General features: G+C 45.5%; 2 protein-coding genes across 8 annotated transcripts in view; one reads left to right on the forward strand and one right to left on the reverse strand.

Moving 5' to 3' along the window:
* The window catches only part of BRCA2 (BRCA2 DNA repair associated), a 96,876-nt gene extending 89,341 nt beyond the window's left edge, over positions 1-7,535 (forward strand). For all 6 annotated transcript variants that reach the window (XM_073341432.1, XM_073341459.1, XM_073341451.1 and 3 more), the window contains 3 exons: positions 3,782-4,038; positions 5,069-5,221; positions 6,733-7,535. In XM_073341432.1, coding sequence (XP_073197533.1) covers positions 3,782-4,038; positions 5,069-5,221; positions 6,733-7,374 — 1,052 coding nt within the window. In that variant the 3' untranslated portion in view covers positions 7,375-7,535. The remainder of the gene's footprint in view (positions 1-3,781; positions 4,039-5,068; positions 5,222-6,732) is intronic.
* Positions 4,040-18,205, reverse strand: part of N4BP2L1 (NEDD4 binding protein 2 like 1) — a 40,325-nt gene continuing 26,159 nt past the window's right edge. The window contains exons 5-7 of one of the 2 annotated variants that reach the window (XM_073341570.1): positions 17,798-17,883; positions 10,207-10,342; positions 4,040-4,296 (exon numbers count right to left, since the gene is read on the reverse strand). In XM_073341570.1, coding sequence (XP_073197671.1) covers positions 10,251-10,342; positions 17,798-17,883 — 178 coding nt within the window. In that variant the 3' untranslated portion in view covers positions 4,040-4,296; positions 10,207-10,250. The remainder of the gene's footprint in view (positions 4,297-10,206; positions 10,343-17,797; positions 17,884-18,205) is intronic. The other variant, XM_073341578.1, reaches the window with a different exon arrangement.

The raw sequence follows: 18,205 nt of genomic DNA on the forward strand, positions 1-18,205 counted from the left end.
ATCCTCCTCCTTCCCTTTTTTAAAGATTGGCACTACATTAGCCTTTTTCCAGGATAATGGCCAATGGCTCTGCAATCACAGCCGCCAATTCCTTTAGCACTCTCGGATGCAACTCGTCTGGCCCCATGGACTTGTGCACGTCCAGCTTTTCTAAATAGTCCCTAACCACCTCTTTCTCCACAGAAGGCTGGCCATCTATTCCCCACGTTGTGATGCCCAGCGCAGCAGTCTGGGAGCTGACCTTGTTAGTGAAGACAGAGGCAAAAAAAGCATTGAGTACATTAGCTTTTTCCACATCCTCTGTCACTAGGTTGCCTCCCTCATTCATAAGGGGTCCACACTTTCCTTGGCTTTCTTCTTGTTGCCAACATACCTGAAGAAACCCTTCTTGTTACTCTTAACATCTCTCGCTAGCTGCAGCTTCAGGTGCGATTTGGCCCTCCTGATTTCATTCCTACATGCCCGAGCAATATTTTTATACTCTTCCCTGGTCATATGTCCAACCTTCCACTTCTTGTAAGCTTCTTTTTTATGTTTAAGATCCACTAGGATTTCACCATTAAGCCAAGCTGGTCGCCTGCCATATTTACTATTCTTTCGACACATCGGGATGGTTTGTCCCTGTAACCTCAACAGGGATTCCTTGAAATACAGCCAGCTCTCCTGGACTCCTTTCCCCTTCATGTTAGTCCCCCAGGGGATCCTGGCCATCCGTTCCCTGAGGGAGTCGAAGTCTGCTTTCCTGAAGTCCAGGGTCCGTATCCTGCTGCTTACCTTTCTTCCCTGTGTCAGGATCCTGAACTCAACCAACTCATGGTCACTGCCTCCCAGATTCCCATCCACTTTTGCTTCCCCTACTAATTCTTCCCGGTTTGTGAGCAGCAGGTCAAGAAAAGCTCCCCCCCTAGTTGGCTCCTCTAGCACTTGCACCAGGAAATTGTCCCCTACGCTTTCCAAAAACTTCCTGGATTTTCTATGCACCGCTGTATTGCTCTCCCAGCAGATATCAGGAAAATTAAAGTCACCCATGAGAACCAGGGCGTGCGATCTAGTAGCTTCCGCGAGCTGCCGGAAGAAAGCCTCATCCACCTCATCCCCCTGGTCCGGTGGTCTATAGCAGACTCCCACCACAACATCACTCTTGTTGCTCACACTTCTAAACTTAATCCAGAGACACTCAGGTTTTTCTGCAGTTTCGTACCGGAGCTCTGAGCAGTCATACTGCTCCCTTACATACAGTGCTACTCCCGCACCTTTTCTGCCCTGCCTGTCCTTCCTGAACAATTTATAACCATCCATGACAGTACTCCAGTCATGTGAGTTATCCCACCAAGTCTCTGTTATTCCAATCATGTCATAATTCCTTGACATCACCAGGACCTCCAGTTCTCCCAGCTTGTTTCCAAGGCTTTGTGCATTCGTATATGAGCACTTGAGATAACCTGCTGATCGCCCCTCATTCTCAGTATGAGGCAGGAGCCCTCCCCTCACAGACATTCCTGCCTGTGCTTCCTCCCGGTATCCCGCTTTCCCACTTACCTCAGGGCTTTGGTCTCCTTCCCCCGGTGAACCTAGTTTAAAGCCCTCCTCACTAGGTTAGCCAGCAAAGATGCTCTTCCCTCTCTTCGTAAGGTGGAGCCCGTCTCTGCCCAGCACTCCTCCTTCATGGAACACCATCCCATGGTCAAAGAATCCAAAGCCTTCTCTCCGACACCACCTGCGTAGCCATTCGTTGACTTCCACAATTCGACGGTCCCTACCCAGGCCTTTTCCTTCCATGGGGAGGATGGATGAGAACACCACTTGCGCCTCAAACTCCTTTATCCTTCTTCCCAGAGCCATATAGTCTGCAGTGATCCGCTCAAGGTCATTCTTGGCAGTATCATTGGTGCCCACGTGGAGAAGCAGGAAGGGGTAGCGATCCGAGGGCTTGATGAGTCTTGGCAGTCTCTCCGTCACATCGCGAATCTTAGCCCCCTGCAAGCAGCAGACTTCTCGGTTTTCCCGGTCAGGGCGGCAGATAGATGACTCAGTCCCCCAGAGTAGAGAGTCCCCAACCACCACCACCCGCCTCCTTCTCTTGGGAGTGGTGGTCGTGTAACCCCCCATCTCAGGACAGTGCATCTCATGCCTTCCAACCAACGGAGTCTCCTTCTGCTTTCTCCCCCCAGACATATCATCTGGTCCACTCTCCGCAATGGTACCTGTGGAGAGAACATGAAAGCGGTTAGTTACCTGTGTCCACGTTGCTGGAATCCGGATATTCCCCCTTCTTCTTTTGGAGGTCACATGTTGCCAAGCTTCTTCACTGGCCCCTTGGCTCCGCTGTGCAACCTGCTCTAAATCTTTAGAGCTTTGTGCCCGTAGAAGCATATCCTGACTTTTGTCCAGAAAATCCTCCGTTTCTCGTATGCAACGCTGGGTCGTTATCTGTTGCTCCAGACCTTCAATCTTCTCTTCCAATATGGAGACCAGCTTGCACTTTGTACAGACAAAGTCCCTTCTGTCCTGTGGAAGAAAGACAAACATGGCACATCCAGTGCAGGTCACAACAGCTGAACCCCCCCCTTCCATATCACCTTCCTACTATGAGCTTCCTCAGAGAAGTTGGCAAGATGTAAGCCTCACTGGGCTCACTCCAGGCAAACTCCCAGGCAAACTCCTGCTGGAGAGGAGAGGACTGAGTTTTATGAGACCCTACAGGTAAGGGCTCCAGAAGTGGAGGAACAATTGCCCATAATCCTCTTGGTTTGGACATAGAGGAAGGACATTTCAATATCTAGTGATTAGCATTATCAAACACTACAGATGGGCACAGCAGGATGAATATGGCTTTATTTTACTTGTCAGTGGACAGATCATCTACCAGAACAAGCAATGTCTCGATACCATGCCCTGACCTGAAGTTGACCTAATAAATCTTCCCTCTACAGTTTCTTTGAGAATATTGTGCTGCCAAACCTCTTTTCCTTTTACTGCTATATCACCAGTCGTACTGCTGCTTTCTTCCTTTTCTCTTGGAAATAATAAAAGCTGTAAGGTTGTCTTCAGAGGTTGCTTACAATGTTATTATCTTCAACTCTCATCTCTGAAGCCCTGAATTGTTCTGCTAAGCTTGATGTGTTTTCTTTCACACAGAAATTAATTAGACAGCTACTAAGGGATCTTCACCAGAAGTTGTTTGTGAAGTATTCTGCTTGCAGATTGTAAAGTATTTTATATATTTTTGAATAGAGATTTCTCACTGTTCTTTTACTTTCATCTCCTGGTTTAGTCAACTACTACTTTGCGGGCATAATTTTTGTTTCTACAAAACAAGTACATACAAGTTATACTTGTACTTGTAAAAAAAAAAGATAATTTATAAGTACCCTTCAAATTTTTGCAGTAACATGGTACAAGGACTTACAATGTTTTGGGGTTTTTTTTAATGACCTAAGGCATTTTACCCCACTAGACAGCATAGATATTTTAAATATTAGTTTGAGTCCCAGATGCATTTGACTTGAAAGGTATTAAGGGCAAAATTCTGCTCTGTTATGCCAGTGTAAATATAGAATACAGCAACTCTACTGAAGTCAGTAGAATTACATCAGATTAACACTAGTGTAATTAAGAGCAGAACCTGGCCCTAAGTAAATGAAAATCATTTTGCAAGTAGGAAGGCTTCCTTTCTTTGGACTTCGGAAAAACAACCCAAAAGTAATAGTAGAGCAGGTTTTTTTCTATGAAAACATCTGTCCAAACTACATGTATCATTTTGTTAATTAAAACTTTTTAGGTTTCACTACTCTGGTATATTTGTCAGATGAAGATCATAATCTAGTGGCCATCAAGATCTGGACAGACCTTAAGCAACTTGCTATTGAAGACATAATTAACCCTTTTACATTGATTTCTGCAAGCAATCTTCAGTGGAGATCTGAATTCAAATCAGAAATTCCCACATTATTTGCTGGAGACCTTTCCATATTCTCCGCAAGTCCTAAGGATCGCTATCTTCAAGAGAAATTTAATAAACTGAAGAGCACAACAGAGGTAAAGTGGTGGATTTTTTAATACAATAGTTATTAGTACAGTACAGGTTTTTTTCAATATAGAGTCCATTAACACAGGTAATACTCTGACCAACCTATGGTAACACTGATAATATTCAGTTTGATTGATGGGATTTTTGCAGGGGGGTTGTTTGTTTTTTCTTCTGGAGGAGCCTCCATATCACTCATGGAATTTCTTCATTTTTCTTGGCTTTTCACTACTATCCTCAAGGGCACTGTCAGGGTCATCATCCTCAGCCTAAGAAAAGGAGAATAGTTTTCTATATGGAACCTGTCATTGACACTTTAATTGGATGAAGTTAAAGATATGAGAAGTATACTGCTTTTGTATAGTTGAGCCCATTTGTTAACAACAGTTTGCTCTCACAATATTTTTGCAGTGACTGCAGTTTTTCAACTGAACTGTGTCAAGTGGAATATGAAATCAACATAGCATGCATTTTCTCCCATTTATTTAGTTTTCTTTCAAATGTATACAAATATACACGAACAATTAGAATTACTTTTCAAGTAGCAAAACTTCGTATTGTCATAAGCTATTGTTTCATATAGCTAGTATATATAGAAAATAATATAAATATTTGAAAAATCATTGATAGTACCTGAAATAATTGGTATTAACTGCAGTTTGGCACAGGATGCCAGACATTTGTAATTCACATTGAATAGGAAATAATTTCATGTCAGTTGATACTAAACAAGTATATTTATTTTGTTTTGGATTATTAGGCACGCTGGGGGAGTTTAATTTTTTCCCCATTAACAGGAACGAAGTAGGATTAACAATTTTACATTGTTCTCTAAGAGCTGCAGTAAAATTTGTTTTAAATTCACAACTTGAATTAGTAATATTTAAATCACTTACTAGCCAGGAGACATGCATGATAATGTTCACAAAGCTCATCTTATCATTATTGTTTCAGTAGTAAACATAATCTGAGATGTTATATTTTATACACATTTTAAAAACCACACAACCGCCTTACATTTTTCTCTCTTCTGTCTTGTAGAATGTAAATTGCTTTTACAATGAAGCAGAACGCAAACTGATGAATTTGCTTCAGAGAAATGACCCACAACCATATAACTTACCTAAAGAGTGTGGTTTAGATCACCTTTCTCCTTCCTGGAAATTAGGACTTGATGCAGGAAATAAATGTCTGGTAAGTTTATTGAAGTGTAAGATTAATGTTTCTTTAGACCTCTCATAGCTGTTTGAACCAGTATATGCAAACTAGTCCGGGGATGGTACTTCTCTAGAACTGTTCACAATCTCAAGGACTGAAATAATCACCTCCCACTGTTTTTAGTTCCTGGAGTGTTGTGGTAACCATCCTCCAGGGAGTAGAGTACAATCCATAGCCCAAAACGTTCCATATAACATTCATAAAGTCAAATAAAGTGGTCTCCAGATATGCCTTTGTTCACCACATCTGTAAGACTTCCTATCTAACTTTTATCTGAAACAAACTTGGGGCATGGCTACACTTGCAGATGTAGAGCGCTTTGAGTTAAACCAGCCTTTGTAGAGCTCAGTAGGGAAAGTGCTGCAATCTGTCCACAGTGACAGCTACAAGCGACTGACATGGCCACATTAGCAGCTCTTGCAATGGCTACAGAGAGTAGTGCATTGTGGTAGCTATCCCAGCATGCAAGTGGCTGCAACGTGCTTTTCAAATGGAGGGCGTGGGGTGGAGTGTGACAGGGAGTGTGTTGTGTGTATGTGGGGGGAGCGAGAGTGGGTTTTTGGGGGGCTGAGAGCATGTCAGCATGCTGTCTTGTAAATTCAGACAGCAGCAGACCCCCGCTCCCCTCCGCCTCTCTCTCACACGCAGCATTCCACAGTAATGGTTGCTTTGTCTCAGAGCAGATAAGCATGTCAGCTGTCAGAAACGGAGCTTTCAAAGGGCATATCTGCATTCTTACAGCGAGTTCAAAACAATGAGAAGAGTGGCCACTTGACTTAAGGGGATTATGGGACGTTTCTGGAGGCTGATCAGAGCGCAGTAATGGAACACCTTGTTCATACTGACGCCCGGGCGTTTCAGCCACTACACAACAAGCATTAATCTTCTTGCCGAGGTGGAGTACCAAGAGTGCTCTAGTCAGAGTGGAGTGGAGTCAGAGTGCTCTACGTGCCTTGCCAGTGTGGCCAGGGAGTGAACTAGGGCGCCCGGGGCTGTTTTAATGCGCTCTAACTCGCAAGTGTAGCCAAGCTCTAAAGAGCAGTTCCCAGCTTTCAGTTCAAGAGCAACATACCCTATTTTCCTTTTTTGTCTCCCTACTTCCCTACCTCTTATTTTTTCAACCTCTTGACATTTAGAATATATTAGGTCAGCCTGTCTTTTCATAGCTGGTCAGGCATTTTATGAATCCTCATCATTTGATGGAAGAGGTTTCCCATATGGGAAATTTAGATTTGAGATACAGCGCCAAACTGTTCTCTGCCTTAATATGTATGTACACAGGGACTCTCCTGGAGTCATACAACTTTTTTCTACTAACTTCAGCTTGAGATTGATAGCCACTACCAGAACATTGACTAATGTGCTCAGATATAAATGGTGGCACAGTATTGTTTTGTCCAATTTTCTATTGTATGTGGAAATAATAGGAAATTAACTAAAATAAGGTGCTTGACTCAACATTAAAACTTTTTCTTCTTTTTAACTAGATTTCCTCTCCTAATAGTGAAATAAAGTATCAGAGGTCTTTGCCAGCCAGCAAGCGTGACCTGAAACTTGTTCCACAAGGCTCAGCACAAATGACCCCACATACTTCTTATAGTGAAGAACCCCCCAAGAACTGCAAAAAAAGAAAAGCTCTGGACCTGCTCAGTCAAATACCTTCCCCTCCTCCAGTGACACCAATCAATTCGTTTGTTTCTTCATCTTTGAAAAAGGCTTTTCAGCCACCACGAAGCTCTGGTGTCCAGTATAACAAATCATTGAAGAGAACAAATCATAACTCTGGTCATATCAACTCCTTTAAAAGGACAAATGAAACTGCCCCTCTTCCTGAGAATGACTTGGTTGCTGATGAAGAACTTGCAATGATAAACACACAAGTGCTCTTGTATAAATTGCCAGAAGAAAAGAAGATAGATTGTGTGGATGAATCCACCAGTGCAATATCCAGTTATCCATTAGATCACCTTTTACTCAATAATAGTTCTCCTAAGTCTGCTGCAGAAACAAAAACTTCACAAAACAATACTGAAGGAGCTGAGGCTCCTGGGAAAGACCCAAGGGAAAGTGAGGGCTCATTGGCAATCCAAAAGAAGCTACAAAGGCTAAGAAAACGAAAATGCTACTAAATGCATATGTACCGTACTGTATATACTTCATATTTAAATTATTTTTTTTAGTCTTGGCACATTGTAAACATTTATACAGTACCTAATTGTACTTAATAATGCACATCTATATTGCAAAAACAAAGGTTTAATAAATAGAATTTACTCTATGGAATAGAAAACCTTAGCGTTGAACAAGAATGGTACAATCTTTTATCCATTAAGATCTCCTTCATACCAGTATATTACAGCAGCACTGCTCACAATGGTGTAGTTAAAGGTCTGCCAACATTTAGTCGTGAACCCGTATTTTGAACCTGATGTATTGATAAAGTACAAATAGAATATTTGTTTTAAATTAAACTGTTGGCTTTTCTGACTTTCTTGGATTATCCAGGAAGTCATTAGAATGTATTTACAATATTTAGCTGCTGAATCTAGAATCCAAGTTTTGCTGGTCTTATATCTACTACTACTAGTTTTTGGATGAAGAGATCACCTAGAACTGTAACATCATGAAAGGGGCTCACATCTTCTTCATTTATTTATAACATGTAAACAATCAAATCCACTTGCCTAGAACGTATCCTTCAACTCCAGGGTTGAATACATATTTTTACTGACCACTTCTATTTTAGTTCTGGTTGTACATACCAAGTGAGGTTTGTCAGAGCTGGATTTCCCCATGACAAATCACAAAGATTCACTAGAGGGAGAAGCCACCTCCCTGACTAGGGCTACTTGTTTGACTGCAGCTTTTCCTCCTCAACCACCTTCCTCCCCACCATGTCCTACTGGCAAGAAAGGGTAAGGATTGTCTGAAAAATTAAGCTAGCAGCTCTGGCAAACCTCCTGCAGAGACCTGCTATGATTAACATTAGCAAGTTGGACTGAGACTCCTGTTGTCATGCTTAAAGGAGGACTATAGGGAACATGGTGGGGTGTAAAAGGACTCACCACTGACTCACTAATACTGCTGTTGCACACCTTTTCCCAATTTCCTGTCCCTAATGAGTATCTGGCTCCCTACTTCCCAATTATTTATAAGTGGTAGAGTGGAGATCCTCTCTAGCATAATGTACAAGGTTTGTCACAGCACAAACCTGCTTCTCCCCACCCAACAGAAACACCATTTTCCCCATAAAATATGTTTTCCTTCAGTGACCACTATGGAAAGCCCAGCTCCCGCACACAAACATTGCTGTTGCTTCCTCCATGCCACCTACCTACCCTCTCCACTCTTCCATGTCTACTTGCACAAACCTTGCTGCTTCTCCCTCTATGCTGCTGACCATCCCCTCTGCCCTCCCATGTCCACAATCGTTCTATGCCGTGCTCCTTCTGTTCCAGTCCAATTCCTCAACTCCTGCTGTCCTCCCCACTTCCTCCAAGGGTGTACACCAAAATAACTCAGTACTGCCCCCTGCCCAACACTCCCCATTCCTCTACTTCTAAAAGATTTCTCAAGGTGTTCAGATATGATGGTAATAGCTGTGCTGTGCTAAGCACAGCTTCTATGTTTAGTCATCACTAATGGGTCAATGCTTGTATCTGTGAAATTCAGAGGTGGTCCAATGTTGCTGGAAGCTCCTGGACTAAGCCCTACTCAGTTCAGACTTCCAAATCTGCCTCTAGCTGCACAAGTTGGTGGTTCAGTTTCTCCTGACCATTTTGATTTATAATTTTAATTTTTGTTTTCGTGCAGTACCAATTTACAATCTTTCTTCCTTCCCCTCCCCTGAATTATGTATTTGGCAGCATGGTTGTTTCAACCACCCAGATCTACCACTGCTGCACCTCCCTTCTGAAATTCCTGCATAGCAGAGCTGTCCCGCAATTACTGTGCTAAATCTAAGCAGCATTCTCAATGTGGGGCAGCCTTTACAGGCTCTACAGCAGGTGACTTATGCTCTGCCCGTTCACAGCCAGCCAATGCTCTCACTGCCAGAGCATAGGGCTCAGAGTTGGATCAGCAGCTCCTCCCCTGAGAAGCTGCAACTCCAATAAGGACCTTCTGAGCATTTTGAGGAGAGAATCTAAGAAGGACACCATCTGCCAGCGGATTGTGGGTAAGTCCCTGGGTCAGAGGGGAAAAATTCCTGAAGGAATCCAAAGCTGCCTTCTCTCTTCAGGATACCAAAGTGTGTATGGGGGGGGGGGGGGGTCGTTCTCTGATCCATGGGGAAAGAACCAGGGCTTGTATGCAGCTCCCCTTCCTCCCATTATGAACAGGGGGATTCTTATGAAGCTTGGGGCTACATCTTACAAACTCCAGAAACTCTTTGTCCCAAAAAAGGCAAAAGCAACCATCCCCTTCATAATAGCAATTTGTAGTGATAATGAACAAGTGGTATAAAAATCAGGGGTTAAACTCCTACCTTGCCTTCCCTCCCCTTGAAGTGTTCGCTGGGGTTTTGCTAGTACACAGAGCCTTTTTCACAGTGTTCTGTATTATTATTATTATTTATGATTTATTACCGTGTATCCTGTAAGCCCTAGTCATGGACCAGGACCTCATTGTGCTAGGCTCAGTACATACATAGGACAAAAAAGACAATCCCTATCCCAAAGAGCTTACAAGTCTAAGTACAAGACAAGAGACGACAGATGGATACAGACTGAAGGAGGACTGCAAGGAAAGAATGAGACAAATATTGGTGAACATGATAGGCAGTGGTATCAGCACACCAACAGTCTCACTGTTGTCTTGTATCAAGCTCACCACCTCTTTCTCACCTCCTGGCAGCATGTCTGGGCATGCAGGGAAACCTATTATTCCAATGAAGCCCTGGTTTAGGCTGCAGTGTAATGGGAATTGTGCTTAAGGGCCTTTCTCCAAGGAAAGTGGCTTACATTTCAGGCAGCTGCAGAATGGTCCTGTTGGACTATATGGACAGTCAAGGAACCTCCATTGCACTGTCAGAAAAGACCAGACCTCTTGAAGCAGGGACTTCTCCTTTAATCAGACCTAGACGACCTACAGTTAGCCCTGGGCATCAAAAGAAAAGAATAGTTCAGCAGAGTTTCTCCATCAGTCTCATTGATCAATTTTGATTTCCAGACAAAACTCAACCAGAAAATTTCAGTCATTGATCTTGGAGAGACAGGGAGGGTGAGTTAATACCTTTTATTGAACCAATTTCTGTTGTTGAGAGAGACAAGTTTTTTCGAGTGATGGTCCCTGTTGTATTCCACTGAGGGTTATGTGCCATGCGCCGAAGCTGGAGCTTTTTCAAAGCAGTTGTCTGTCGGTCTGCACATGTGCCCTTGCACTGCCTCATGGTTTCTCCCAAGGCGATGAAGGGCGGGGCAGAGCAGAGTGACCGCATGCTCAGTTCCTTTTCACCACCACATGATCTGAGTTGGAGCTTCTGCTGTCTTCCCGTCGGTGTGATGCATTTTCCAATCTTCTGTAAAACTATTTTTATTTTTGTACATAGGATTCTTGCCGTTTTTGTAGTAGTTTTCTTGCTTCTAGAAGTTTTGTAGGTTTACACGCTAGGGATGCCGCTTCTGTGGTTCTCATCAAACAATCCCTAACCCCTTCCCCCCCACAGCACCCAGGTTTGGGTACTGTATACAGTCAAGATTTTTTGCTGTTTTTGTAGTAATTTTCTTGTTTCTGAAAGTTCTTGTACGATTAAGGACTTTGGGCACTGCTTCCGCGGTCTCCCACTGAACAATCCCCTACTCCAGCATCCAGGTCTGGGTATTGGATTATGCCAAAGAACCTGGGATTCAAAGTCTGTGCTTCCTGCCTTCATCTATTTCCTCTCAGCAACGAATACCAACGTTGTCTGTACTGTTTGATGGAAACTCACGCTATGTCCCGGTGCAGTATCTGCCTCTCCTTCCCTGCTTGTACAAGGGAAGGTAGAGCCTTCTGTATTAAGAAGTACCTCATGGACATCGCCATGGGGACGCAGCTGGATCCTTGCTAGGGAATCCCCCCGTACGTCAGCCAGAACAGTTCAAGAGCCTCATAGAATCATAGAATATCACGGTTGGAAGGGACCTCAGGAGGTCATCTAGTCCAACCCCCTGCTCAAAAGCAGGACCCATACCCAATTAAATCATCCCAGCCAGGGTTTTGTCAAACCTGACCTTAAAAACTTCTAAGGAAGGAGATTCCACCACCTCCCTAGGCAACGCATTCCAGTGTTTCACCACCCTCCTAGTAAAAAAGATTTTCCTAATATCCAACCTAAACCTCCCCCACTGCAACTTGAGACCATTACTCCTTGTCCTGTCCTCTTCCACCACTGAGAATAGTTTAGAACCATCCTCTCTGGAACTACCTCTCAGGTAGTTGAAAGCAGCTATCAAATCTCCCCTCATTCTTCTCTTCTGCAGACTAAACAATCCCAGTTCCCTCAGCCTCTCCTCATAACTCATGTGTTCCAGACCCCTAATCATTTTTGTTGCCCTTCGCTGGACTCTCTCCAATTTATCCACATCCTTCTTGTATTGTGGGGCCCAAAACTGGACACAGTACTCCAGATGAGGCCTCACCAATGTCGAATAGAGGGGGACGATCACGTCCCTCGATCTGCTCGCTATGCCCCTACTTATACATCCCAAAATGCCATTGGCCTTCTTGGCAACAAGGGCACACTGCTGGCTCATATCCAGCTTCTCGTCCGCTGTCACCCCTAGGTCCTTTTCCGCAGAACTGCTGCCTAGCCATTCGGTCCCTAGTCTGTAGCTGTGCATTGGGTTCTTCCGTTCTAAGTGCAGGACCTTGCACTTATCCTTATTGAACCTCATCAGATTTCTTTTGGCCCAATCCTCCAATTTGTCTAGGTCCCTCTATATCCTATCCCTGCCCTCCAGCGTATCTACCACTCCTCCCAGTTTAGTATCATCCGCAAATTTGCTGAGAGTGCAATCCACACCATCCTCCAGATCATTTATGAAGATATTGAACAAAACCGGCCCCAGGACCGACCCCTGGGGCACTCCACTTGACACCGGCTGCCAACTAAACATGGAGCCATTGATCACTACCCGTTGAGCCCGACAATCTAGCCAACTTTCTATCCACCTTATTGTGCATTCATCCAGCCCATACTTCCTTAACTTGCTGACAAGAATACTGTGGGAGACCGTGTCAAAAGCTTTGCTAAAGTCAAGATACAATACATCCACTGCTTTCCCTTCATCCACAGAACCAGTAATCTTATCATAGAAGGCGATTAGATTAGTCAGGCATGACCTTCCCTTGGTGAATCCATGCTGACTGTTCCTGATCACTTTCCTCTCATGTAAGTGCTTCAGGATTGATTCTTTGAGGACCTGCTCCATGATTTTTCCAGGGACTGAAGTGAGGCTTCTACCATAGAGCCTCAGTACAGCTCTACCGGTACCAATGCTATGGACCCTGCGCCAGGGCCTAGCCATCAGTCACGGAAGCATGCACATAAGCATGACAGTAGGTCTTCCTCCAGGTCTAAGAAAGAACCCATCCACGAGTTCCAGCCATGGAGCAGCACTGCGTTCCAAGGCCCACAAGAGTGACAAAAAGTCACATCATTCACCAGATCTGCCAGTCCCAGACCCCTCCTGCATCAGCTCCGCTGGTATCCTGTGAGTCGTCAGGCTTGAGACAGATCTCCTTATTTGCCCTGGTTCCGTCCGTAGACCAAGGTACCATTGACTTAGGGAAACTTGGAAGTGCTCCTGGGCCTTTATCTCTGAATTGTTCTCTCTGGAAAGGATGAGGTCTCCGTGTGTTCTGGTACTCTCACCTACTAAGAGAGCTCCATCCAGTGTCTTGGATCCACCACCTTCTGGACGTGTTCTTACACACACCCCATTCCGTCGGCATCGCCATTTGTACAGGACTCTGAGTCTGAGGATCCAGATGTTATGCATGGCCTGCCACTTCCATTCCAAAGACATAACTATCAGAGGGTTCCGACAGCACTGTGGCAATACCCTCCCTTACCTAAGCCCAGGAGTCACTGGTACTTGACTCCTTGGGCACCACCATTGTATCAGCAGGATCAACCAGGTTGGCCATATTGGAGCTTGTGGCCCCAATATTTGGCTTCGGAACAGTCTCTTTCAATGTGGGAGGACTCCTCTGTTTCACTGCCTCATCATTTGTCAAATAGATGTTCAGAACCAGTGCTAGATTATGCACCAATCAGCCTGGCCCTGACAGATCCGGAGAGGTTTCCCTTGTCGTTCTCGCACATGGCTGTGTCATCGATACCCTCCTCTCCTCCAGACGACTATTGTCAGTTTCACGAGCTGCTACAGATGATAACTAACGCTATTCAGAACCCATTAGAAGAGGTACAGGACAGTCAACACCAACTACTAGACATTTTGCACACATCAGTACCAGCCAGGGTGGCCCTACCAATCAATGATGCCATTCTACAACCAGCAGGCACCATGCGAACCCAAGCCACGTGTGCCCTCACCCTGAAAGGGGCAGGAAAGAGATACTATGTCTCCCTGCAAGGGGTCTGAGTTTCTGTTCTCACATCCTCCACCCAATTCCCTGATGATTCTGGCTGCTACGGAGCAGGCTAAAAAACAGCATCTACACTCCACACCTGCTGATGAGGGCAAGAGGTTAGACCTTATAAGTCAAAAAGTCTTCTCAGTCAACCTCCAGTTCCAGATCTCAAACTACCTGGTATTGATGACCAACTATGATTTTGTAAACTGTGGACAGATGGTGGATTTGGCTGATAAGCTACCTCAACAGGATCTTGCCTGATTCCAAGCTATTTTAGAAGAAAACAAGTTAATCGCTAAGTCCGTACTTAACGCAGCAGTTGATTCAGCAGACATGTCCTCGTGCATATTGGCAACTGGAATTATCATGAAGAGGGAATTCTGGTTGCATTCCTTAGGTTTCCCTAGGGAGGTACAGAAAACAATTGAGGCCCTCCCTTTGGATGAATCATATCGCTCAGTCAGAAGACGGATGACTCCTTGAACTCACTAAAAGACTCCAGAGCCAACCTGTGTTCCTTAGGCATATATATGCCAGAATCAAAGCGGAAATTTTACCATCCGCTGCCTACACAATGCTACCGGTCTTCCCACTTCTATCACCAAGCCTACATGCCTCCACAGAAACACCCAAAGGTTCACAGATCCTGTCTGCCACAGGTGCCAACTTTTCAAACTGCCGGGGGGTGCTAGACTCCTGGCTGTGCCCCAGGCCCTGCCCCCACTCCACCCCTTCTCCCCAGGCCCCACCCACACCCCACCTCTTCCCGCTCCAGCTCCAGCCTCCCTGCACGCCACAAAACAGCTGTTCATGGTGGGCAGGAGGTGCAGGGAGGGAGGGAGAGGTGCTGATCCATGGGGCCCTCCGTGGGCAGGAAGCACTCGGGGTGGAGGGCAGATGATAGGGGGGCTGCCGGTGGATGCTCAGCCCCCACCACATTTTCCCAGTGGGTGCTCCAGCCCCAGTCTTCATGTAAGTGATATATCTGAGTTCGACTAGAGAGCCATTAGCCCCTTTGCATCTCAACTCTCTTGCCAGCCACCCTTTTGAGGGTCATCTCAAACTATTTCTGCCAGCATGGAGAGTGATAATGGACAAGTAGGTCCTGGATGTCATTCGACATGGCTATACCATCGAGTCTATGGTGCTATCTCATCCATATCTCCTGCCCCAATCGCGGCCCAAGGATCATTCTCATAACAGTATGCTTACTCTAGAGGTGGACACCCTCCTGCAGAGAGGAGCAGTGGAGCCAGTCCCTGCAGCCTATCAGCATAGACTTCTGTTCCAACTATTTGCTGGTACCCAAGAAGAAGGGGTGATGAAGACCAATATTGGATGTCTGACACCTCAACCGTTCCATTCACAAGCTGGAGTTCCACATGGCTCACTAGGCAAGATGCCTACTTCCATATCGACATTCACAGAACCCACAAATGGTTCCTGAGATTGATGGTGGGTCCTCGACATTTCCAATACAGGGTTCTCCCACTCAGACTTGCCACTACCCCATGGGTCTTCACACAGGTTTTCTCTGTGGTAGAGGTTCACCTCTGACATCAAGTCCTTGTCTTCCCTTACCTAGATAACTGGCTGCTGGTGGCACGATCCAGAAAGGAAGCTGAAGAGTCGACATCCCAGCTCCTTCTACTCCTCTCCTTCCTAGGAGTAAACGTCAATGTTGAAAAATTGACTTTGCATCCTCCTCAGTTCCTGGAATTCCAAGGAGCATGCATCAATGCAGCCTCAGCACGCACTTATCTGCCAGAAGACAGGTTCCAAAGCTTACTAGACCTGATCACCTTGATGACTACCAGTCCCTCAGTCTAGCCAGAACTTGCCTTTCCCTCCTTGGCCACATGGCAGCGTGCACTTACATCATGGCCTTTGCTTGCCTGTGCTTCCACTGTCTACAGCTATGGCTACAGGGAGTCTACTCCCCCATACACCTACCCATGGACACAATTCTTGCCATTCCACCAGAAGTCATCTCTTCCCTTCAGTGAGGGACAGGCCCGCTCCGGTTTGCTCCGGAATGCCCTTCCTTCCGTCTTCCCCTAGTGTGACAATCATAACAGACATGTCACTTGATGGCTGGGGCACCCACAAGGGAGACTGCATGACAAAAGGCACTTGGGCCACTCGCGAAGCCAGGATGCACATCAACATCCTGAAACTTTGGGCAGTGCACAAGGCATGCTGCATGTTTTTACCAGCTCTCCGTTCTCATCATGTCCTCGTCATGTTGGACAACACCACTACGGTTTACTACATAAACAAACAAGGGGGCACAAGGTCCCCAACATTGTGTGCAGAAGCTTTATGCCTTTGGAAATGGTGCATTGCACACCATATCCTTCTTCGGCAGCCTACCTGCCAGGAACTCAGAATGTGATTGCTGATGCCTTCCACAGGAACCTTGCAACCAACCATGAATGGGAGTTACATGTCACAGTAATCGCGGACATTTTTGGTCACTGGGGAACTCTGATCAGGGACCTATTTGCATCTCACACCAACATCAAATGCATTCAGTACTGTTCAAGGGGAGGATTTGGTGCCCCTTCACAAGGAGACACCCTGGTCGTCAAATGGTTGGACTGAATCCACTAAGCCTTCCCTCCCCTACCAGTCCTGCAATGTATCCTTCACAAACTCTGATGGGAGAGGGCGACGTTCAACACGATAACTCTATTCTGGCCTCACCAGTTCTGTTTTCACCTTCTTCTCCACATGTCGAAGCATCTTCCCCTCCCACTACTGATGTTTCCAGAACTGCTCACACAACACCATGGCAGACTCCGGCAGCCTGATCCACGGACGCTTCACCTGACAGCTTGGTTTTTGGATGGACGCTTCCACTAGCACTCGAGTGTTTGTTGGCAGTACAAGATGTCCTCTTCAACAGCAGGAAGGACTCCATGAGACAATCCTACCAATCCAAATTGGAATGTTTCACTTCTTGGGCCCAAGAACGATCTTGCCCCTGAGGCTGTGGGTATCCCAATGCTCCATTTGAAAACCTCGGGGCTTGTTCTCCACTCCATTAGGGTACACGCAGCTGCTATTACCGTTTTCCACCATCCAGTGGAGAGAGTCATTTTTTACCCATCCTTTGACTGTCTGATTCTGGAAGGGCCTTGCACATAAATACCCGCCCATTCAGCCTATCATTCCCAATGGGACCTCAACCTAGTCCTTATATCATTAATGAACTCTCCGTTTAAACCTCTGGCTTCCTGCTCTCTTTCACTCTTTTCCATGAAGGTCGCCTTTCTGGTTGTTATTACCTCTGCAAGAAGGGTTGACAAACTGGGGGCCATGATGGCAAATTCCCGTTTCACCACATTCCATAAGGACAAGGTTTCACTGCACCTGCATCCCAAATTTCTTCCAAAAGTGGTTTCCTGCTTCCACCTAAACCAACCCATACATCTACCCACTTTCTTTCCTAAACTGCACACCTCAAATGAGGAATGGCAGCTCCACTCCCTCGATATACACAGAGCCCTGGCCTTTTACCTACAAAGGACAGACAAAGCCATTCTGGAAAACTCCCAAACTGTCACCATAGTGGAGAGAATTAAAGGGTAGGCCATCTCCACCCAGAGAATCTCAAAGTGGGTCTCAGGGTGCATTACGCTTTGCTATCAATTATTGGGGCGGTACCCACCAGGTGGGATACGGGCCCATTCCACAAGAGTGCAAGTATCAACTACTGCCATGCTCCACGACGTGCCCCTAGCAGACATATGTAAGGCAGCCATGTGGAGTACGGTACACACCTTTTCTTCTCATTATGCTCTACTCTAGTGCATGGTTCTGTGATGGACGCCTCATTCAGTGCAGTGATCCTCCATTCCACAATTCCATCATCTTCCTTTCACCCTCCGCCTATTTAGGTACTGCTTGTTAATCACCCTCAGTTGAATACAATAGAGACCCTCACTCGAAGAAGGGGAGGTTATTTACCTGTAACTGGAAGTTCTTTGAGATGTGTGGTCCCTATCTGTATTTCAACCCCACCCTCCTTTGCTTCTGCTGAGGATCTGGTAGATCTGTGGTGGAGAAGGAAGCAAAGACACAGTTGGTCTGCCCTATCCTTTATCACCTTGGGCAAAATCACAATGCAGTACAAGGGTGCATGCACGGACCGACAGACATTACTACTTTGAAAAAGCTTTGGCTCCTGGTGCATGGCACATGCGCATAACCCTAAGTGGAATACAGACAGATTTTGGAATTAGTTCCTCAATCTATGTCAGTGCTGTTGTCATGAAGAAAAAGTTACTCTTCGTTCCAGAAATCTTTTTGTTCAAGGTAAATTCTTTCCACAATTCCTGGGAAATAGTTCTCCCATCATTTGTTTTAATCCTTAGC

Source organism: Lepidochelys kempii, chromosome 1, assembly GCF_965140265.1.
Source record: "Lepidochelys kempii isolate rLepKem1 chromosome 1, rLepKem1.hap2, whole genome shotgun sequence".
NCBI lineage: Eukaryota > Metazoa > Chordata > Testudines > Cheloniidae > Lepidochelys > Lepidochelys kempii.